The 24308-nt window shown below is 37.0% G+C and overlaps 1 protein-coding gene across 4 annotated transcripts in view; it reads right to left on the reverse strand.

The window, feature by feature from the left end:
• Positions 1 to 204: 204 nt before the first annotated feature.
• The window catches only part of CEP162 (centrosomal protein 162), a 47991-nt gene continuing 23887 nt past the window's right edge, over positions 205 to 24308 (reverse strand). For 3 of the 4 annotated variants that reach the window (XM_062608313.1, XM_062608314.1, XM_062608312.1), the window contains 15 exons: positions 23432 to 23699; positions 21634 to 21776; positions 20578 to 20805; positions 19806 to 19943; positions 18780 to 18892; positions 17880 to 17985; positions 17239 to 17365; positions 16190 to 16353; positions 14566 to 14670; positions 13408 to 13635; positions 11608 to 12278; positions 10685 to 10826; positions 9040 to 9138; positions 4831 to 4965; positions 205 to 2616 (listed from right to left, as the gene is read on the reverse strand). In XM_062608313.1, the coding sequence (XP_062464297.1) occupies positions 2398 to 2616; positions 4831 to 4965; positions 9040 to 9138; positions 10685 to 10826; positions 11608 to 12278; positions 13408 to 13635; positions 14566 to 14670; positions 16190 to 16353; positions 17239 to 17365; positions 17880 to 17985; positions 18780 to 18892; positions 19806 to 19943; positions 20578 to 20805; positions 21634 to 21776; positions 23432 to 23699 (2886 nt within the window). In that variant the 3' untranslated portion in view covers positions 205 to 2397. The remainder of the gene's footprint in view (positions 2617 to 4830; positions 4966 to 9039; positions 9139 to 10684; positions 10827 to 11607; positions 12279 to 13407; positions 13636 to 14565; positions 14671 to 16189; positions 16354 to 17238; positions 17366 to 17879; positions 17986 to 18779; positions 18893 to 19805; positions 19944 to 20577; positions 20806 to 21633; positions 21777 to 23431; positions 23700 to 24308) is intronic. The other variant, XM_062608315.1, reaches the window with a different exon arrangement.

Consider the following 24308-nt stretch of genomic DNA (forward strand, 5'->3'; position numbering starts at 1 on the left):
TGCTGCAAGTGCTGTGCTCCTCTGCACACCCTGTTCTCTCTCAAAGCAAATGTCTTTTCTGCAATGTAGGTCACTGAGGCACCCGGCCAGCTGCTCACTTGGTTTCCTAAAGCTTCAAACATGACAATTCAAATTACTGTATGCCAGCTGCTTTGCTATAAACAAATGAATTCCAGCTAAACATAAGGCGATGATTCAAAGAAATTATCTTTAAGATTCTTTTAATCTATCCATTATAATGGGCCCTGGAAATGCACAATGAACTAGGATAACAGAAGAAGAGGAAAAACAAACACAAAGCAGTATAGAATTATATTACTCTGAGAGATTGCACCAAATTTCTCACTGGAATATGGTAAAAGCTAATGGCCGTTTCTGTCAGCTGTGTTTCAGGGTATGTTTCAGGCTGCTGGAGAGTCACAAACTCATAACTTTATCAGCGAAGTTAAAATTTGGATCTTAGTTCTTCAGAAAGAAGCCATTGCTACAGCTGCTCAAGACCAGAGGTAGTCTGTTACTGTGTAGAGCACCCACTTCATGGGAAATGCCTGAAAAATAAAGACCATGTAGTCTATGTGTAACTACATAAATACATGTGAGAACACAGTATAAACCATAGTATAGCTTACAGTAATGGTCAATAATACTGTCCCTGCTCAGTAAAACAAACTAGGAGAGATAATTTAATTTGAAATGTAACTCATGTGAGAACATTTGAAGGCAATGTTTGGAGAGAGAATTTCCAGCAACCAGAAATGCTCCCCCTGGGCCTTCCCATCCCAGGCAGTGCCCCAGCTGTAATTAAAAACATCACACTTCAGGTCACGGACTTTAATACAGAGTTACATCAATGGCAAATTGTACAGAAAGAAAAAAAAATTAGAGTTGAAATTACTCAGTTTTATGCTTTTCATTTGCAAAACAATCCAAAATCAAGAACACAAAGGCATATTTACACATAGCTTATCTATACAAAGCAGTGTTGTATTTACATAGTTTATGAATACAGACTAATACTTCATCTCTGGGGGACAAAACAGCCTCACTAAAAATACTGAAAATACCTGTATATGAAACAACCAAGACAGATTACGATATTGCTAACTGACTTATCTTTTTTTTGATTTGTGTGTATTCACTCTCACTTATGTTTGTGTATGTATATGCTTGAGAAGAAAGAAAAGTCCTTGCACTATTACTGCCAGTGTTTCCACAGTATAATGTGTTACATTATTTTGTCCTTTATGCATGCTCAGTCACATGCTTGTATAAACCAAACCTATTTACTGCTGTTCCTTAAAGAAGCACAATCATATAGTCACAGACCTGAACTATTTCCAGTAGTACAGGGTGCAATACATTCTAGTACATTCTGAAGAGCAGATTCTAGTTTTCATCTTGTTATTGTCCTAAATAAGGGTAGTTGATTGAACTACAACCTCAGTATATGTGCTGTGGAATTCTTAAGGACTTGCACTGCTGAGACTTCAAACTAGTAATTTACTGATGTGTTTGCAAACCTGTCTTTCAAGCCACCAAAAGCCAGCTAGCTTGAATTTTCTTTAACTTGACTTAATGCTTCTCCTTCTTTTATCCTTTTTAGCAGCAGGCTGGCCTCTTTGTTCTGTCAAGATCATCTATAAAGTTACTATCTCAGAACCAGAACAGCCCCTTGTAAAAATCATACTCAATACAGCTTTCCCTTCTAAAAGGGATACCGATAACTACTCTCACTGTATTTTATAGGCTTTTTTTCATAGCTGTCCAACTCAGCTAGATCACTCTGCCATCATTCTTACCAGCACAGTGGGAAATATATGAAAAGGAGACAAAGAATAGTTTGAATCTGAGCATCACCAGCAAGTGCCTGCTCTGCTCCAACCCACCAACCATTCACAAAGTTGAAAGTGGTATTAAAGATAGATAAGGGAAGGAATGCTTCATGAATTGGAGGGAGAGAAGCAAAGTCTTGGGAAAAGAGAGTTTCATGCCTTAATGAATGAAAAATAGTAACTCTACACACCAAAACCAGAAGCTAAACAGCATATTATATTGTTCACAAAGGAATCATTCAACAAAAGTTAAAAATACTAAGGCATGTTCTACAGTATCTGAAAAAGTATCAACTGGAATTTTTCATTAGTGATCAAATTTATGGAATAACCTCAATATTCCTAATCTTTTTTAAAAATGGCATGTAACTTTATTGCTAACAAAATATGACATACAATACAACTGGGTGCTGCTCAAGGCAAACCTACCTTTGGACAAGCAAGATTCCAGATAAGGTCAGAATGCAATTCAATTTACAAGCGCTACATTAATGATTGTCAGTAATATTTTCTATACATAACTTTGAATATTAAAATTGTACTTCTCTAATCAACTCCTACCCAATCACGTCTTCCAACAGCTGTCTTGCATGCTGAATCCACTGTAATTAGGTGCAGGAATAACAACCCCTTGTTTCTGCAGTTCGCGTAAAACATCTAATATTGAATCCAATTCCACTCGAAATCTCTCCAGTTCCTGGTTCTTCCGCTGTGCCAGCCTTTGCCACTTCTCCACCTCCTGGGTTTGTCTCACTTGAGCAACATGTTGCGATAGCTGGGTTGCCTGCAAAAGAGAAGCAGGTCAGCACTGTGACTTTCTAATCAACTACTATGCCCTATATTCCTGGCACTGTTCAAGGCCAGGCTGGACAGTGCCTTGAGCAACCTGGTCTAGCAGGAGGTGTCCCATGCCCACGGAACTAGATAGTTTTATGGTCCTTTCCAACCCAGACCATTCTGTGATTCTACTCAGCCAGTGTGGCCTCTTTGCCAAAATATACCACTTCATTACATTTGATGCTCAGTCTCAAAGCCCAGTGCTCACATTAAGTGGAAATAATTTGTTCTGTATATTACAAAAATCACCCTGAATTTCAATAGCTGCATTAATGACAGAAGGGTAGAATCCATTAGCGTGTAATGAGCCTCAGACAAATTTAACTTACCCTGCCCAAAGCAGCAATTAAAAGCTTGACTAAGACAAAGCTGGGTGTATAACATAAACCCCCATATAATCAAAATTAATCTTTTGAGTTGCCATTTAAGTGTGTTAATTAAGAGGACATTCTGCAACAGCATCTGAATGACATCTTCTGGGCTACTGCTGCACTTTTAAAAACCACAAGGTCTATGAATTACCAGAAAATATCCTGTAGTCACAGAAATCTGAAGCTGCTGCAGATAAAAGTCTGAATTAACTTTGACATGAATCCATGGCATAATCCTATTAAATTACCCAAAATAAAAAATGTCACAAGGTATCAGAATCTTCACACGACTATTAATTGTAACAGATTCTTTAAGGAAAGCTCTATCAACTTAAAAGCTGTAATTAATGTATTTGTAGTTTGATGTTCAGGATAACCTGTTATTTTCTTGTTCAGCAGTTACTTTTTCTACATTGTTCATTTCCTTATCCTTCATCTGGGGGACTGTTGGGTGCCCCACTGCAGATGAGTAAAGATGCAAAAACAGGACAAACAAAATCCAAAGCTTAATACATAACAAGGCTGGTAACAGCAGGAAAGATGACATTACATAGCAGAAACTGTGTGTACTACTATTTCTATTTTTATGAAATACATTACAACACATCTTAGTAAATACTACAGGTCAGGTAATTAATTTAATGGAGACAGATCACGGAAGAGGCAGCAGCAGACACTCTACAGAAACAGTAATACAAAAGCAAATAAATAGCATAAAAAATAACTATATTACAGTTACCTTTGGGAGGACAGAATGTGAACAGAAATAATAAAATCATCAGTGGCAGCACAGTCTGCTCTTAATCCAATGACCTGTTTTTATGCACAGCTCTTTTTGGAAAGTAAATTAAGTACATGACGTAGGAATGTATGAGAATAAAGCCTTTTAACATGAACAATTCTGTACATAAAAGTGTATTCCTTCAGACCTGGTTTCAAAACTGTAGAACAAACTCCCCAAACTAAGAACTGCTACAGTTTTGATGATTTGCCTGTCCGACTGACCTTTTTTAAGTTCATACATTTCAGCAAATCCAAAGTTAAAACACATACAAAAGACAATCATACATTTAAGTGATGGAAGTGTTGAGAAAAAAAAATAAATCTGTATCAACCAGAAAACTGTTTCCAGATAATAGATGAAAAACCAGGATGGAGGCTATGATAAAAGAAGATTAAAAAAAAATCAATGCAAATGTTTTACCCGCTTAAGGGATACAAACGTCAGATACAAGAAGCTGTATTACAAAGATCCAAGCTTCAAAATTTTTAACTTGTGGAGGATAAAGGCTTTTCGTTGTTGTTGGCTGGGGTAAGAAACAGTAGTCTGCTGAAAGATGTTTCTATACTTTTAATGCAGCTTCTCTGAATGGGACTTCTAGGACTAGAAAACGAAATTACAGTTCCGTTGAGGAACGTATCATAGCTTAACAAACTGCATTACAAATTTTTCAATAGCTAGCTTTCATTGTGTAACTGAAGTATGAAATAGGTGAATGATACACGGGACTTTGAGAGGTCCTGTGGTCCAAGCCTCTGCAGAAGCAAAGCCTCCTTAGATCAGTTTGTGAGGAAGCTACCTGATAGGTGAGTCATGCACAAGTAATCTTCATTACCACAACAACAGCATCTACACTCACTTCCATCAGCAGGCACTGAAGACATGGCTGTATCAATAACTACTTGCCCCCTGCAGTGTGAGCTAAATAAGCCTGTGCAAGTACCATGCAATTACAGTAAAACTGATAAATTGCTCTTAAGAAGTAAATGCAGAGATAACTCTGCTGTACCTTTTGAATTTCTTGCTGCCGTTCTGCATGCCTGGTCTCTATATGCTTGATTTTCTTTTCCAGGCACAAGAAATGTTTCATTTTGGGACTCTGGTTCTCCTTAGCCTCTCTCAGTTCTTCCAACAATTTTGTCACCTAAAATTTGAGAGAATTGATGAAAATTATTATTGTGTTAAGCAGTGTATAAAACAGATTCCTTTCAAAGCATACTTGTGGTGTTCAATCATTCCATTCAAAAGCTGCAGAAAGGAAGACAAAAATCTCCTTTATTCAAAAGCTTAAACAGGGTCTTGGGCACTTAGATTACGATCTTTCAGCTTTAAGAAGTGGCCTGAGGAAATGAAAATCTAGCCCTTGATGATTCCAATCCTTTTCATTATGTGTCATGAAGTGATTATTCACAGACACTTCTTACGCTTCTAAACATACTAAAAAAATAATAGAGAATACATGATTAGCTGGTCTTACACAGCCCCTTCTCACAGCCTGGATAAGGATCAAATATAACATGTAGTAGTGTATTTCTAAGGAATAAATTAAGAAAAGACATGCTGCTAACAGATACGATTACAAGCCCCCTTTGGTCTAAAACATGCCAGGTCAAATCAGCTCTACCAATGATTTACCTGAATTTCTGGAGGATTAGGAAATCAGTTGTAAGTTTTCTATAAAGCTTGGTTTATTCTCATTCTTTGCCTATTTTAAGTAACTTGGTATTTCTCCATTTAAATTTTTTTTTTGGTCATTTTCTTAATGTGCATAAGTAAACTAAAGTGGAAGCTTTGAAGTCCTTATCCTTTATTATAACCCTTAACTCCTCTTACCCAATATATGTGAGAACTGCTAACCCTCTTCAAGCACCCAGTTACACCTGGCTCTCTGCTGCTGAATTCAAGTAGCTGGAAGCATTGTGTCTTCTTAAGATGTTGTCACTGTTACTGAGAAATTACTCCAGGATGGCTTACTATTATTTCCACTTTTTTAACATGGCTTTCCAAAATAACAAGGCCGATGCTACTTTCATTTCTGCCTCTCTCCATAGCTTCAGCAGCTTTGAAGCTGTGGGCCAATTTCAGCCACATTTGTCAGATGAGCTGTCTTAGTTTCATAAGGTCTGTGAAACTGAGTGTCTGGTGCTTGGCTGCTAAGTTGCTCCACAGAAGGAAAAGGGCTGATGCGTGATTTCAAGTACATAATTAAATAAAAAATTCATGCAGGAAAAATCTTATGTAGGGAAAAAAGCCCCAAGGAAAAATGAGCTCCATATATTTTGCCAGCAACAGAACTATGTTAAATACAAAGCTGTGCAATGTGCAAGCTGTTATCCAGAGAAGTATATAGTTTATGGAAAACAGCCATAAAGAGCATTTCTAAAATTAGTATTAAAATAACAATCTTCCAGGGAACCTCAGACTTTTTTGCCCTTTTTGAGGTACCACCATTTTAGACTGAGGGCTCAATCCTACTGCAAATGGTAGTGCTTTTCCCTATCATGACTAACTCTGTTTGCAGATTTGGTTGCTTTCTTTTGTCAGCTCAACATACTTAACTATTTAATGCTCAAAATGTATTTTATAAGCATTGCAGCAATCATGCTAGAGGGCAAAAGGAAGGCTTTACATTGACATTTCTCTGTGTAGTGCAGCTACGATTTTTGTAACAAAGCTCTCCATTCCATTTTCTTACATGCCAGCACCTTGAACTCAGCCTGTAATATAGGGGTCAGATAGGATGATCATTCTCTTAAACATCACTGGTATTAATAATCTGTATAGCAGTCACAGAAGAAACAAATTAACAACATTTGTCTCACTGTACTCTCGACCTGTTTTCAGAGAAGGAAGTATTATATATACTGAGATCACTAGAGTGAAACAAGCTCTGTATACGAAGGCAACACCCACCATTAGACTCATAATATGAACCCAAAGTCTCAACCTCTATTCTGAAAATAGAGAGCTTGTTTAATAGATCCTTTTTCTTTCTCTACAAGCCCTCACTTTTCTCGAGTACTTCACACAGAGGTGGAATTTTGCATGGGTAATATAAATACTTAATGACTTTAGTGAGATTAATTATATTATGTACTAAACAAATACTGATATTTCTCTCATTTCCTCTAAATAAGGGCAGTAAACAAGACTAAATGTCTGGAGTTCTCAATCCCTTAGAGAATAGGAGAATTCTTTTTAATAATTATTGCAGGTTAATTAGCATATTAGCAAAATAAAATTAAGATCAGCAAGATTCATACATCAAGGAGATGGAGAATTAAGCATAGGCATAATGATAAGCCAGGCTATAGCCTCCTCCTGAAGAACTACAAAACCACAGCCAATAGTTTAAACAGCTTCAGCTAAAAGACAGCAATTTTATACAATATTAAGTCAAAAATGAACACACAAAAAAGTGTAATTTTTAGATTATATGCTATTAATAGAAGATGAAGAAAACCTTGGTAAGTTTCTCTTACCTCTCTCAGTGAGCTCTCAGTGAATTTCAGAAAAATTATTACAACTAGACTTCTCAAGAGACCCTAAGTTTCACAGATATCAAAGCAGAAAGCCAACCACATCCTGGGCTGCATCAAAAGAAGCATGGCCAGCAGGTCAAGGGAGGTGATTCTCCTCAAGGGAGGTAACTCTCCCCCTCTACTCCACTTTTGTGAGACCCCACCTGCATTCAGCTCAACACAAGATGGATGTGGACCTTCTCAGTCAAGTCCAGAACAGGACTACGAAGATGACCTGAGGGCTGGAGCACCTCTCCTATGAAGACAGTCTGAGAGCGCTGGGCTTGTTCAGCCTGGAGAAGAGAAGGCTCTGGAGAAACCTTAGAGCAGCCTTTTAGTACCTAAAGAGTGCCTACAAGAAATCTGGAGAGGGACTTTTTACAAGGGCAGGTGGTGACAGGACAAGGCGGAATGGCTTTAAAATGAAAGAGTGAATTTAGATTAGGTATTAGGAAAAAATTCTTTCCTGTGAGAATAGTGAGGCACTGGCACAGGTTGCCGAGAGAAAATGTGGCTGCCCCATCCCTGGCAGTGTTCAAGGCCAAGTTGGAAAGGGCTTTGAGTAACCTGGTCTAGTGGAAGGTGTTCCTGCCCATGGCAGAGGGGCTGGAACCAGATGATCTTTAAGGCTCCTTCCAGCCTAAAACATTTTATGATTCTGTGAGAAAACCAAGAATATAACTAAGTCTGTTGTATGGCAATGGGGGATGAAAAAAGGAAGGCTTCATCTGAACAAAGAATTTAAAACAATAATAAAATATCCTTCTGTCCTGAGTTCAGCAGTAGCAGTCATTTTTCTCCTTCGTGGTAGCTGGTGCAGTGATGTGCTTTGGCTTCCAGCCTGGGAACAGTGCTGGTGATACCGGTGTTTTCAGTTGTTCCTAAGTGGTTTACCCTGACCAAGGACTTTGTGAGGCTCATGCTCTGCCAGGGAGGAGGGGAAGCCGTGAGCAAGCAGAGACAGGGCGCCTGACCCAGGCTAGCCAAGGAGGTATTCCATACCACAGCACGTCATGCCCGGGGTGGGGGGTAACTGGGAGTTACCCGGAAGGACACTGGCTTCTGGTTTGGACTCGTTTCTTGGCCGGTGGTATTGTATTCTCTTCCCTTGTTATTTTCCCTTATCATTGTTGTCGTTGGTGGTAGCGGTGGTGATTTGTGTTGTACATTGGTTGCTGGACTGTTCTTGTCTCAACCCATGGGAATTGCACTCTTTCGATCCTCCTCCCTGTTCCTCCGGGAGTGGGGAAAGGGAGAGCCCCGGGGCAGGGGGGCCCTTGATTGCTCTCAGCCTGGCACCACTCACTGGGAATGAGTGAACAAGCTGTCTGGCTAGGGTTTAAACCACGACACCTTCAAATACAGGGAAAGTCCTGTGGCCTATTTACTACCCATCATAACTGTCATAGCAAAGGCTATGAACACTTGGAATAACCTGCTGATCAGTTTTCATACAGATGTCAGATATTTCTAATTAATTAAAAAAAATAATTTCAAAGTTCTACCTTCTGTTCTGTGTTGTTCTCTTGTCCACATCAGAAAAATATACCACATTCTCAGGTATAACTGATCTAGAAGTAACTGACAAAGATACTGTTTCTAAGACTTATTTTACTACACATTATTTGAGGCTTTACAAAGATGAAAGTGAAAGCTCTTATTAAGATAGGGTACCCCCAATCCAAATTTAAATATACCTCTTTTTGTAGGAGTTCCTCTCGCATCTGTGAAACTAAAAGGGCTTCCTGATGTCTCTGTTGTTCACCAATTTGTTCTTGCAGATGTTTTATTAATATCTACAAAAAGATTAAAAATAGTTTGTCATTAACATAAATACCTATAATGTGTGAAAACCTGTGCAGGAAAAATACACCAAAAATACAGCCAGTGTTGTAGTACTGCAGGTATAAATGATGCATGTATCAAGCATCCTACCTCTAACACATGTGCATTAATATACGCATTACTGTGTGGTTTAACAGTCACTGGTCACAATGTTGTTCTATTTGCTCTCAGAGTTGTTGCACTTGTTCTCAGAGTTGCGTTATATCACACCTTACTTACTGTATGCGTTACCTGCAGTGATATTTATCATTGTTGGGGCCTGAGCTAAAATTATAATTTTGTACTTAGGACTGGTTTATGATATGACAGAATCGCCAGTTGTGAAACTGATCTGTATACTCAGTATTGCCATCACCTCTGTAATTCGGGAGCCACCTATTGGGAACTGTTAATAATTACACCTTTTGTCTTCTGTCCTTTTGACCAACCTGGTCCTCTTGCTATGGACTAGCAAGTGCTGCACATAGTTCAGGTCTTGTTTAAGTTTAACTAACTACTGAAAATACCACCCAGAGATCTGCCCTGTGGCTGGACAGTCATGAGTGGCAGGGTGTGTGGGATAGTATGAACAAGTACTTAGGCCAGTGGGCACCTCCAGTGCTTTGGAACTTCACTCCTGAACAAGTGCAGAATCTGAAAAAACTAACAAAACACTTAGAAAAGGTTTGCTGTCCTCCTGGCAATAACAGAGAGGCACAAATTACTGCAACATGCTGGCGCCTATGCCTACAGAGCACTGCTTAACACTATTCAGTACTCTCAAGGGGAAAGGAAGGTCTCTGGATCTGATGGTAAAGCAGCAGACACCGTGGCTACTCCAACCCTGGCAACAGGGACTGCAGCTGAACCAGAGAATTAACCCATGCGCTTCAGTGCATGATAATGACAGCTGCTCCTGGCACAGTTGCCTGTGCTGGGCTGGATGTTCAAAGGGAGGGTGTCCTCTACACATCATGCAACTGATGCTACATGGAATAAGTGGGTCACACAATAAATTCAAATAGGAAATCCCAGTTGTTCAGGGATCTTGGAAATCATAACGGACTGGTCAAAGGAAAATATTTCAGAATGCCACCAGAGGAGAAGGTGATACATGAATCTGCCAATCAAGCTGGCCCAGCCCAATCAAAACAATTACATACTGTAGAAGAGGATAAAATTCCTGTAGTGCACATAAAAAAAATATGCAAGGGAGAACAGTCTGGGTTATTGCTACCTCAGACAAAGGCAAACACATTTGTGAAATTGTGAATAGCTTTTGCTAAAGGAGCATGGTGCACTTAGCGGGTAATGTGGTAGGATGGAGATGCCTTGTGTGTACCTCAACGGGATTTAACTTTGGCTGAGAATAACCAATGAATTAAACTGTATGATGTTAACTGCTATATTATACTGTATATTATCACTTCTCTGTTGGCTATATAGCCACCACTTTTAGTAATAAAGAAAGAAATAACTTTAGCAGATATCTATATGTAACGAATACAGCTACTCCACCTCTTGTGTTGAAATTTTGCTGCTCAATTCAGCTACTTTAGAAGTAGAATGCTCCTTTGCATGCTGGCAAAGAATCTCTTCCACTTCTCTCTGATGGGAAGCTTTCAGAGATGCAATGTATTCTGCTGTGTCTTCCTGTATCCTGAACAGAGTGAGAGAAAAATAGTAAGTAGTAAAGCAGCTACAGACAGTTCTCCAAAAAAAGTTTCTCACTTGAGCATATAAAATATCAAAAATGTTAAGGGCAGAATGTTTTTGAAATTTCATAACAAAACCTCACAAGAAAGCACTGGAAGGACAACACACAATGCTGGTATGTGCCTCATTTAACTAAAGGCAGCTAAAATATTTGGTCAATCATGATTTTTTTGCTCCTCTTATTAAAAAAGAAGAGGGAGAGAAAAGAGGTGCTTTTTAAATCATAATGCAGCTATCCTATTTCAGAACAGAACATGCTGCAATCTAAATAAATACACCGACTACGAAGGGATCTACGGGAGACCAGGCAAAGTGTAAAGTTTCTACAGTTGGTCAGATAAATCCCACTGAAAGCACACACCAGTTTGAGAGAAAGTATACGTACCAAATATCAAGACCATACAACACAAGTACAAAGCATCTAATATGCAACAACTTTACACTGAAATCTTTTTACTTCAAACCATGACAAACTGTAGTATTAGTAAGAGGGATTAACAGAAGTTTGCCTGTAGAATCAATTGTGAGAATGCACTGCTTTAAAAAAATAACCAAACAAACCCCAACCCCACATTCCCCAACCAAAACCAAACAGTAAAATGAAACTTACAGAGAACATTGGCTATACAGTATAAGCTAGCTTCACACATGGCTGATATGATAATGTGTCACTTCAATTCTGTATCAGCCAACAAGGTTTTTAAAGGAATATGTTGAGCATTTACCTTCGTATGTTATTTTCAGAATAAGCTATTGTTGCTTGAGACTTCACCCTCTGCTGGTTCATTTCTAGAGACAATCTTTCTAGCTCTTCTTTCAGCTGTGCATTTTCTTGTAGAACTTCCGAGAGATTACGGTCAGAAAAGGTATGTGGTTGGTATATTTTGCCATCCTTCAAAATGCTTTGAAAGGGTTTACTGTTGCTGGAATTCTTTTTATCTGTTGCTGAGATATTTTTTTTCAAGATCTCTGTAGAGTTTTCCTTGTTATCAGTTTTATTTCTCAAATTATTATCAGACAACATCATCATCCTTTCTTTTTGAAGTTTCTCTACTGTTTTTGTAAGGTCTTGTATTTCTTTATTTTTGGTGACCAGTTCTTCATTTAGTTTTAACAGTTTGTCTTTTGTGTTACCTTGTTTCATTTGAGAGTCTGTGGACTCTAAGTCTTTATTGTCTTTTTTACTTCTGAGTTTTAATTGGGAATTTTGACTTTTAAGGTTTTCAATTTCTGTCTGGAGGTTTTTGATGGTGATCTGATGGACCTTCTTCAGATTCTGAAGCTCCCGTTCAAGTTCTGTAGAACTGGCTTTATCACTGTTCAATTTTGGTGATTGGTCCATGAATTTGTAGGCAAGCAGTTGCTCAAGCTCTACAAGTCTTTGCTCATACTGTATCTAAGAGAGGGGAGGGGGAGGAGGGGAAAAAAAAAAAAAATTCAGTTTCCTCAAGTGTACTTTGTTAGCTCTTCCTATTCTTTTAAATTACTGCACATCTGAAGCAAGATTTCACAAGACTGCTCAATCAGTTTAGCAATTAGCAAGTGAAAAAATTATGTGAAGCAAACTTAAGTCTGCTGTAAAACAGGACTACTCAAAACATTTAATACAAAGTAATCCTCTGCTCACAATGAATGCAGTAACTATGGGAAAGAAAATTCAACTGACAAGAAATTATTTCACTTTTGTACAATTGAGTTATCTTCAGATGTTACTAAGCTGGGCAGGCAGAGTAACGTCTTCTTTGAGGATACAAAGAAGTCTTTAATTAAAACAAAATCTGTCATTAAGTATTTGCCATGTGCCAGTTTGCAAAACATCAGTCACATGCTCAAAACTGTACCAATCATTTTAAAAAACATCTTAGATTTTAACAGGACAGATCTTTACTTTTATTTAAGTTTGAATTCAGAAGTATGAACTCTGAGAGACACAGAATCTTTCTTCCTAATGAGCTGAGGAAAACCTAACTCTTCTTAATAGCCTTGATAGTCTCCAAGGAAAGCCTGATGCGTTATTCCCAGGAGGAACGACTGGACAATGATTTCCTTTCCTGCTCATTAAGTACCTGTGCAGTTCACCTTTTCCTTGAGAAGTGCAGTTTTCATGCTTCCTAACACAAGTCTTAAGATTTGCTATAACATAATTTTTGGATAAAATGTTTAGTATTCCCAGACATACCTTGCAGAATGGTCAGCAGACCTTTAAAACCACAGCCATTGGTACAGCAAGCAATTAGGTAAGCAGCTACTGTGACCCACTTGATGAAACACATGTATCCTAATTGTAAGAATTAAAATGCCTCAAGAACCTGTCCTCTCAATTTCAATAGTACTGTAACAGTTTCAGTGCTCTTTTTAGATTAGGTGCTGAATCTACTGAAATTCTAGTTATAAATTCTTTGAATACTTTTTCCCTTGAATGTGGTCTTTACCTCCAGTTTTTACCACTGGTCTGTGTTAGACCACAATAAACTTGTGACTGTTAACTTGCACAGCAGACTACCAAACAACCCTCCAACTTTTACCTTGACTTTTTGAAATTGTTGTTCCATGGCACGGAGACTTTTTTTAGCTTCATCATCTTTACCTTCAAGTTCTGTTTCTAACTTTTTTATTCTTCTCTCCAGGAAATCAACTGTGTTTGGTTTAGCCAAAAGATCATTAGTTTTCTCAGCAGCAGCAGCAGCAGCATAAATCAAAGCAGGCAAAGAATTTGGATACCTTCTTTTTAGAATTCCTTCCATTTCACTGATCTAGCAAAAAGAATATTAAATCAGAAGTCAAAAAGAAGAAAGTTCTAATGAAAAGTGAATGGGAATAACTGTCAGAATGCTAATAAATGTCACCCACTTAAGCTGAGTGAAGAAAGAAAACTAGAGATACGTATGTTGAGAAATTTTTTATGTTGTTTACATTTATGCTATTCTTTACAGAAAAGCAAAAATTATCATCTCTCACTGATTGACTTACACATCATTTTAAACAAAATACTGCTCTGGTGTTCAGAGTGGCTTATGTCAAATGGACATTTTATTTACTTTCTTAGAAATTAACGTATATAGCTCCTAATGCTGTTAAAAGTATTTGCTTTCTTTTCTCTACTTATATTCAAGTTCTAGTTTTCCAAATGTTACAAAGATTTTTTTTTAACAGTATTGAAATTATTCTCCTAGTAACAGATTATATGCCTTTTATTTTGGAGTCTGCATTACAATAAAACTAATGCCTTGCATGCAAGACTATTAACAAGCCCCTCTTACCTATGGACAAGATATTCTTTGCATCAGACTACTTGTAGAGGCTGTTTCCCATTTGTTTCACATCCCTACCAAATGTGGCTGCCATCTCCTAAAATTCAGAAAGGCCCAATTCCACCTGACTTTTCCTCAGTGGAAACAGTAGAAACATGGATTTTGAAGTGTCCACTCCCCTAGTTTTCATGAATCTTGTAGGAATCCAAACAACCACTGGAGTAATCTCCATGGGGAAGTGGTAGATTCCCCAGTGTTGGACACTTTTAAGATTCAGCTGGACATGGTGCTGGCCCATCTTGTCTAGACTGTGCTTATGCCAAGAAAGTTTGGACCAGATGATTCTTGAGGTCCCTTCCAACCTGGCATTCTATGATTCTATAATCTATCTGAAATAACGTTTAAATGAAATACAGTTCTATTATTGCATACTTGTCGCTCGAGATCCTGAATTCTTTTAGCATCTGCTGCTCTGTCTCGCAAACGTTTCTTCTGCGGCACACACTGACCTCCAGCTTCAGCTCTGAGCTTCTCCACCTATCCAATTTATGAGAAAATGAATTGAAATATATATTCAGAGACATTGTCCTGAAATAAAAAAGTAAGAATTTCAAACACACACAAAATAATGGAAATATTCTGCAACTTACGAATTGGCAATAGTAATTTCTAACTGAATCTTCAAGTTCTTAAACTAAGTTACAGCTTTTTTAACCCACTGAAGATCAAAGGAGCTGAAATGAGCTATGGAAATCTAGAAGAGACCTTCAGCTCTGAGACATTCTTGTCTTCAGATGAGTAAATCTGCTTCTTTGTCCCATATTTCTGGTATGCAGGCTTGGTTAAGCTATAATATAAAGTACTACAGTGCACTACATGAATTCAGGATGAGTTAAGGAAATAGTTTGTGATTTGCAAGGCTATGCTCTGTGATGAGATACAGAAACAGCCAAAAAGCAATTTTTGTGTTGTGCCTAAATAAATGCTGACTTCCAGGATCAAGGGATAGTCCTGGGAAGTGGGTAGCTAATGCTCCTGCACTCCCATAAAGTCTGGCCATGAAGACTCAAAGCTGTAATCTAAAATTGTATTTCCTACCTTTATGAGTCACTATAATCACTGTACAGGGTATTACACTTTGTATAGTTGGATTTTTTGTATATTGTGTATATATATACATTTTGATTTCTCTCATACATTGGCAAAGTAAGCATAAGCAATGCTTTTATGCCAGTGTAGTTTGACTAATTTGATTGTTTCTATGAAGTCAAAGCTTTTCACTGTTTTTAAACACCACTCCATCTTGGAGCAAATGCAAATAAAAATATTTTGTTTTACAGCAATAATATGTTGATCAAAGTTTGGTATGGTGGTATTTAAGGGATCTTGTTCCCTGGGGCTTCTCCTTCAGAAGCACATCCTTTCATCTGTGATCTAATAAAAACCCCATGAAAAGATTCCAAGATCAATTATATTTTATCACTGGTAAAATTCTTAATTTCTGTGAATCTCAAGTCAAATCTACTGACAAGCAATGCAAATCTCAGAATTACTCAAGATTCATGCATTAGGTTTGTTTGCTTTATTATTTCAAGTGTTTTGGCTTTTCCTCCCTACTACAGCATCCAGAGAATTTTTGTAAGAGAATCTAGAACCAGTACTTAAAAGTAAATGTTGTCTACGCTACCACAGAGTAAGGAGGAAAAGAGAAGGACAAGAGGGATGTTCCAAATTGTTTATGTAACAATTACTTTCTTTTCTTAGTAAAGAAATTTGTAGGTTTTAAAGAAACACATACTTGTTTCCAGAAGCATCATCAAGATGTCCAAGAGAAGCAAAACCAGATTTTAAGCACTCTGCACTTGCAACTCTCCCTGCATATGCAGTAATATCAATTTTGCATATAAAGACTCCATATTTGATTTAAAAGTTAAAGAGTTCACTATTTTTTTGAAAAAACTTGGATTAGAATGAAGGACAGAATTACATTACATTATCAGTAGAAAAGAAATAATTTTAAGTAAGTTCAAACATCAATAAAACAAGATGTTATCACCTCTAGGTTCAGTTTCTCAATTTCTTTTCTTGCATCTTTAAGACGGGCTGCATCTTTATCCAGAAGATCTTGATTTTCTGCATACCACTCAAGTTTTCTTTTCAAATGAGTGATTTCCTGTTTGTACGATTCTTCCTTAACTTTAAATTCGTAAGACTTCTCACCTACACAAATAAAATATCCTTAGTACTGTTTATTAGTAATTATGCATTGAAGAAGTAATTAGTCAACACTATCCTTCTCAGCACATTTCATACATTTACTCTTGTGACAATCCTGTTACTGCAGTAAAGTTTTAAAACCAGACCTAGTTAGGATTTTAAATGCAACAGTATTTGAAAAAATCTTTTTCTCTCATACATAGTAGTACCTCAGTGGTTCAGAGTTTACCATGTAAATTATTTAAAACAGAATCCCAGGGGATCTATTCTTTATCATCTTACAGTAAACAAATTTTCAGTAACATCATGGATGTGATATAGACTATAAGCTTAGATATGTATTGACTATGCTTCTCCCATTTAGGGATCAAGCATTTTGAGAAAAGACATGGAGCTAAATATTACAGCCCTTAGCATTTGTAATGTCTAATACTGGAAGTGAAAGAGTCCATTTCTCACCCTTTCTCATTAAGAAAGCTGAAGTCAAACTGGAAAGACTTCTGATAGGAATTTTGAAAAAAGTACTCAGGTGCAAGATACAGGTAAAAAAGTGAGAAAGATCTAAATAGGAAATGAAGATGCAGCATAGTAAAACTTTTCTTATGAACAGAGTTGTCATGTAAATGGAATTGCCTGTGGAAGATGGGACGGAAATCTAACAATATACAACAACAAAGAGTTTGGCTGGGTACAAGAAAAGGGTTTCTGACAGAGTGCCAAAGGTACTGTAGCATGTCATTCACTGAATGCTTTTATTAGAAGCTTAGTTAATATTTGGAAATGGTCTAGATGCACTTGACTAAGTAATACTTTAACAGGAAACAAGTTACCTGTTTATTTAGTGATGCAGAGTAGGCAAGATTATTCAACAAAATGAAGGTGCTTTACCTGATATGGATGCAGTCTGCGCTTTTGCTAAATCTCTCTCCTTCTTTGCTTGTCCCAAGTCTACCTCAAGAGCTTGCTTATCTTGTTTGAGACGTCTTATCTCTTCTTGTAATTTAGTTTCTTCCTTCTAAGTTATAGAGCAAATAGTAAGACAATAAAGAATAAGAAGCCATTGTCATACAAAAAATATGAGTAGTTTTTCCCTGTAAAATGATGAGAACACAACAACTGCATCAGAACAGAGCATCAGTGAGGTTTTCTAGTTTCTGATTATTCTCAGGCCTTGCTATAGCAGAGCATTCATGCACTCTGTTCTGTTTTTTTTATGTGTAATCACTGGATTTGTCTTCTGAGGGAAAGCTATAGAGGTATCACTAATTTCTGCAAGCTCTCACAAGATATTTCAGAATTGCCAATGAATGTGGCAACATTGCACTTCTTTCAGCGAATCTGCGTCTTATATGGGGTTATTTGTGAAAGTTCATTTGATGAGACATTTGTGATAGACAAGTGTAGCAAATAATTAATGTTGTAGAAAAGTAGCATACTCCCATTACTTAATTTACATTAATAGTCTACACCATGGATGGTTATGCTTTTTTAGTGAGAACGCATGAAAACCAGTCTTGGTATATATCTACCTGTGCTGCTCGAAGCTCTGAAATCAATTCTGTGAAGCTCTGATTTCTGGCTGGTTCAGAATCCTGCACGATTCGTGCCTGGATATTAGTCTTCTCTACCTTTTCTCTAAATGATAACAGCAAAACCAGTTATGCAATGTGGTGACTTGGCATAGTAACAGTGCTGTACTAAAAAAATCCCACCACCTCCAACCCAGCTCCCCCAGAACGGTACCATAAGTCAATCTATGCTGGCTCAAACTGAAGGAATAAGCAACTGCAGTTCATATTCATACCAAAAAAATTCACATATAAGGTGAAATCTTCTCACCTTACACAAACTTGTTTGTTAGGACTATACAAGAGTAGGGAAAAAAAACCCTGCTGTACGTCAGTGGAAGTCATCTACAGGAAAATCCCAAGCAAAGATTTGTAAATGAGGAGTACATGCAATGCTAGTTTTTTTCCTCATTACTACCACAGGATATAAATCTTATAGGATCTACACTGCTGTGAATCTAATGGTTCCTCCACTACCAGGATCCCTTATGGTCCCTGATCTACTGTGTATCCTATAACAGTATCAAAATATTTTGAGATGTGAGCAGAGCCGTATACATATACTACACAGAACAAGTGTAGTATATGTATTACACATTCTGGTTTGAATAAGAGTATTTGAATTTTAGCATTGAAATATTCCCCAGTGGAAGACTCTACAAGTCTTTAACATCAGCAAGAAGACTTATGAATTAAGTGCCCATAATAAACATGAGTTCTCAAAAAGAAAAACAAAACCACAAACTCAAGAAATACCAGGAAAAATGCACCTGATAGACTCTGCAGTGATTCTTCACAAATAAAATAATAAATACAGCTGAAAACTCATAGATTTCAGGTTAGATGTTTAAATGAGCCTACCTTAGAGCTATTAATTCAGACATTACACACTGATTCTCTTTAAACATTTGTTCCTCATTTTTTTTGTTTTGGATTTGTAGCTCTTTCATTTGTTTGTATAACTTCTCATTTTCCTAAGGTGAGACAGAAAAAGTTAAAGAATATTCATAAATTAGTTTTATCCAGTTAAAAAAAATTGGATATGATTTCCATAGTTTATCTACAGAAACAGTGGAGGAAAACACTAAATGTTTTATTACTGACTTTCTACAATGGGTACTTTCATTATCTTTACACTAAAGCAATTCACAGTGACCTCTACAGTCCTGTTCAAGTGCATACTCACTCTGGAGAACTAGGCATGTTCCTCTGCAAAGCTATTCCAACTATATTCTAAAAGCATATACATGCATGGGTGCTGACAGATCAGAGCTCAGCATGCTCATGCTCCAATCCTGTGGACACAAACCATTACCAATTTGGGATGCTTACAGCCATACTGGCAAGACATTGTGCCAATATCAAGAAATGCTGCCAAGCACCAGCTGGAAGCTGTTTAAACTAACTTATTTGATTTTACAGCTGCAAGTATTCAAAGGGATTATTATCTATTTCTACACCTGACTGAGTAGTAAGAATCAGAAACACTAAAAAGGTTTCCTTGAATTAATCTGCTCAGATTCTGTGAAAAACATCTTAAAAAGAGAATCCTCTAATATTGCATAAAAATACTACTTTTCTCTACGTTTAGGGCAAAAAGTCTGTGGTTCTTTATTGGCCATAAGGTACTTTCCCAGTTCGCAAACCTACAAGTCAGCATATTGTTACAATTCAGAACAGTTACATGGAATTATGGAAAAACTTAGCCCAACTAGACATGTGTGAAATACTTTTCAGATGTGCGATACGTATTTGCCCTTCACACCTAAATTTAATCCACTGTTCAGACGGCAAGGTAACTGTTTTCATCAGAGAAGGAGTAACCTTCTGTTACAATTCTATTTCTGAAACTGGCTAGAACACAGCTCAATACACTGTGTGCTGTACCTGTTGATAACCTTGAATAATGACCTCTTGATCTGCAATTTCCTTTTGTATTTGTGCCAGTTTTTCTTCAGTGACAGGAACTGTTGCTGTGCAACAGGTCCACCTCTTTTCTTGAGTCAGCTCTTCCATACTTCTTAACTTTCAGAAAGAAAGAGATACAGAACTAATAAGAATGCTGTCAGCAATATGGAATTCTTTACATGACTATACTTTTACAATGTAAATAGGTCAATCTTTTTACTAAGATATGAAAGCAGAGCAATGAGTCAATCTTATTATTGGAGATTTATATAAGCATTATGAAACAGGAACAAAGCATAAAAGGTTTAGAAGTTACCAAAGTTTTACCCTCCCTCTTCTGTTCTTATGTATCTAGACAGGAGGGCGTAGTCAAATAACCTTGGGAACATGCCATATAAGCAAAACACAACATTGAAAAATGCATTAAAAAAAATAATCTATATCTCAACATATAGGTCTTCTTCGTAACACGCAGTATCTGTTAAGAGCGAGTTAAATCTTTGCAAACAACTGCTGCAGAACTCTCCAAATAGCAAACTAAAGAAACTCAGGATAACATAGTTTATCTCAGTAGGAAAAAAACCCAACCCAACAGAGCTCTTATGAGCAAGAAATGTAACAGCAGGGATGCATTTTCAAACTGGCCATGTTTGTGTAAATCTGGATTTTCTACTCACTAACAACTCATGTCAAATAACAATAGCAGTGTTTCAACTGTTATATGGTAATGGGATAAAAGATGATAAAGTACCTTAGACTGAAGAACGTAGTTTTCCTGACCCAGCTGAGAAAGCTCTTTTTCATGCTGTGTTTTCAGCTCTACTATCTTTGTCTCTATTTCTTTCTCTTTTTGTGAAACTGTGATGGTTAGCTGTTGAATCAAATCACGAGCTGTGTTCAGCTCCTCCTCTGCAACTTGTACTCGTTTTAGCAAATATAGTTCTCTGTCACAACTCTTGATAGGAGAAAATGATAAATCCTAGTAAAGAGAAAATTCAGCGACCCATTACACTGAACTGATTGTTTATCAAAAATTCTGCTCAGCAATTGTACTTAACTGGCTTGTCAGCCTCTCAGCAACCACATAAGGTACTTGGAAATGAAAAAAAACAACCACCCCAACAACCCAATCCCCCCATTCCCTTCCCCCCAATATTTTAATTGCAGAATACTCTGCATTTACTTTAATGAGCTACTTCCTCATTTCTGAAATATGTATCAGAAAAACAAGCCACAAAACCCAACAAGAAATGAATGCTTCTCATATGAGAGGCACTATACAGCTACCAGAACTATCCTATTATGCATCTCTCTGAAAAAGGAGTAATGATTTAGGTATTCAATTAATAATTTTTTATACATTTGATAAGAAAGAAGGATAATCCATCATGATCCTGCAAATTTAGTCACCTTGGAGAAGTCAGAAGTTACTATTAAGTATTCAATGCAATGCAAAGAGAAAAAAAAACAAATAGTAGTGCTATTTAACATTAGTAGCAGAATACTTTTAAGTAAAAGATTCATTTAAAATTGTCCCCTTTTCTATCACAAAGTAGTAATTTTTAAAAATTAATAAGCATTCCAACCAAGTATATAGAACCACTCAAGTGATAAAATTATGCAAGCAACAAGAGTAGTATAATACTTGTGTATTTTAAAAGCAAAAACTAGTCTTTGACAAGGAAAGTCTTTATTCAGTATTTCAACATTTGCCAATACTGTGATAATTATTAAAAGTCTTGACAAAATAGGCTTGTGAACCAAGTTGTACATACTATAATTAGGAGCACCACTGATTATTACTTACATGGTGATATTGCATACAATAATCCATGGCCTGCTGTCCAAGATTATTGACGACTGATTTGCTTGACATAGCTCTGTTAACACTTTCCTTCAAAGTTGGTTCATTTGTTGTAGATCTTATTATCCTAGTAGCAAATAAGGCTTCTTCATTTAGGCAGAAAGTAAAATAGAACAAAATTAAATTCAGAATTTAATGTCTTTTCAAGAAAATCTATTCACATAATCCACCCATTAAGCATATAGCTTAAATATTCTAAAACCTGAATTTTTTAACTAAATATAGAAACCTGAGAGCAATGAGACACTGTGGAAAATGTTGCAGTTTTTTATTTTTTTATTTTTTTAAGTAAGCAACTGATGACAAGATAAAACAAAACCCAAAGGAACAAATGAAACAAGTAGCTGTCTCATAAATCCTTCATGAAACAAGGTTAACTTCAGTTCTCTGCTCAAGAAGTGGCCAGTTATCCAAGTTACAGAAACACAACACATTCCAAGCTATGAGGTAAGATAAAGTTAGACAGCAATTTGCAAAATGGACTTGAGCACAGACAGTGTACAAAGACATGTAACATTTATTTGTGGCATCAAATAGCAACTTGACTGGAAATTAAAATTAGGGGAAGCTCCTCCTAAAGAGTAGCTACACAGAACTGTTCTTAGTCTTCTAAAATGCAGATAGTAACTACAACTGCCCTTTCTCTTCTGCCTTTAGCAACTTATGCCAAGAGGTCCTGCTTAGGAATGTTATACCTGAAAACAAATAGGCAATGATCATTTTCCAAATTTAATACTTTTTACATTTCTCACACAATGCCTTCACAAAGGTGCTCCCTTAGCATTGATGATTATTAGGGGATTTTTTGATTTAATACCATTCTCTTCCTAGTTATACAAGTCCTACAGAATGCATCCTGGTGAAATTAACTTCTGAAATTACTATGAACAATGGTTATAGCTGGAGAGAGAAACACATGTTTGGATGATGCTATGGCCTCATTTTCTCAAGGCTCATCATTCACTTCACCACCTCATCTGGCTGAGCATCCTCCTCTTCTCCAGGAAGTGTCACAGCACTTAGTGCCCCAGCTCCTTAGTTTGACAGCTGCCACATCTCTCTAAGAGGGGCGACATAATCTTAAACTGCTTTTCCCAACACTACTTGCAGGGTTTTTAAGCACACATGCTAGAAGTGTGCTAAAACCTTGGCATCTGTAAAGTTATTTTCCCATGCCTCAGAGACTGCAAACACCATTGCAAAGATGCTAAACTGAATTATCTTATGAAACTCTTCAGGCCTCATTTCCCAAAAAAATGGTTCAGTCCTTGCATTCTCCTTTCCTTTGTGTTAGAAGTAACAGGAACAGAAAATAAAACTTTTTCTAGAGCTGTCTTTGTACTCTAGGAAAGCAAAAATAAGAAGCAGCAGCTGAGAAGAGAAACTGAGGATCACACAGACGTTTGTGTGTCAGCAAGTCTTTGCACTTACTGTAATGAAAAACATAACTCAGACATTTATTTTGAACAGCAGCTTTTCTACTGTTTTGGTCCTACAGGTAAACAATAGTGAAAACTCAAACCTAGTGGCAGCATCAGTGAATAGAAATGAAACAAGACTACACTGTGAAGTTTTATTTAAAAGTCTCTCTTCTAGCAACTTCATGCTGCTACAGAAATAATTCAGTACTTAATTGCATTTGGGTTAAGATTTCTTCTGCATTTTTCTTTTTTTGTTATATGAAGCATGAACAACAAAGCTCTCTGGCTCTTAAAACTCAGTCGTTTTATGATAGAATTACCTTTAGATCTTGATTTATCTGCAGGACTTCTGGCTTTCACATTGGTCTTTTTGAAAGTTTCTTTTGGTGTTTTCTTTTCATTAACTGGAAAACACTGTTTTGAGAGTGAATTGGGTTTCCCATACCCAGAACTTTTAACTACCCCATGAGTACCATAGGAAGATTTCTTTTTATGTATAGGTGCTGGACTTCCGATATTCTTGTATAATGCTGGTTTAGTTGTCATCGATTCCGATCTTTCATTCTTCAAGGAACAAGACCGAAGAGCCTGTGATAGAGCACACTTGTTTAAAATAAATTTTTGGCTCCAATGTAATCTGAAGGTAGCTTTCACTATTAAAAGAATATAGATTCTTACCAGATTTAAACAGCTGTAAGACTCAGGGTGGTGGGAAGCATTATTTTTAACCAAGTTAACAGTGTGTAATTTTACAGAATTTTAGTACTTTAGAAGTATACGTAATACAAGTAAAGCTCTGTTTAATTGTTCTGGGAAGTTGTATTACATTACAGGTTCCTTAGCTTACCAAAGCAGGTAGCTCGTGACTAAAGGCTAATCACAGTGAACACAGAAACCCAATGATGAAGAGAGGAACAGTGTCAGGCAGAGGAACCCTGCATAACTTGATCATCAAAAATAGAGAACACAGCTCAAGACAAGAAAGTAAGAAAGCTTAGCCTGTTGGCCCTGGTGGAAAATCCATCAGGATTAATCAGCCAAACAATCTCTCTCCCTGCAACACCTTGCAGACAGAAGAGGTGATTGCCTAAAGGAGTGTGGGGCTAATTTAGGGGATGCAAGGAGAAGAAAATTTGAGTATGCAGGGAGATTTGGAATTGTGTAAATGTTGGTCCCCAACATTTGAGTGGATCATGA

This window comes from Pezoporus occidentalis, unplaced genomic scaffold, assembly GCF_034315485.1.
Source record: "Pezoporus occidentalis ecotype Australia unplaced genomic scaffold, CSIRO_AGI_Poc_V1 ctg13, whole genome shotgun sequence".
NCBI classification, from domain to species: Eukaryota; Metazoa; Chordata; class Aves; order Psittaciformes; family Psittacidae; genus Pezoporus; species Pezoporus occidentalis.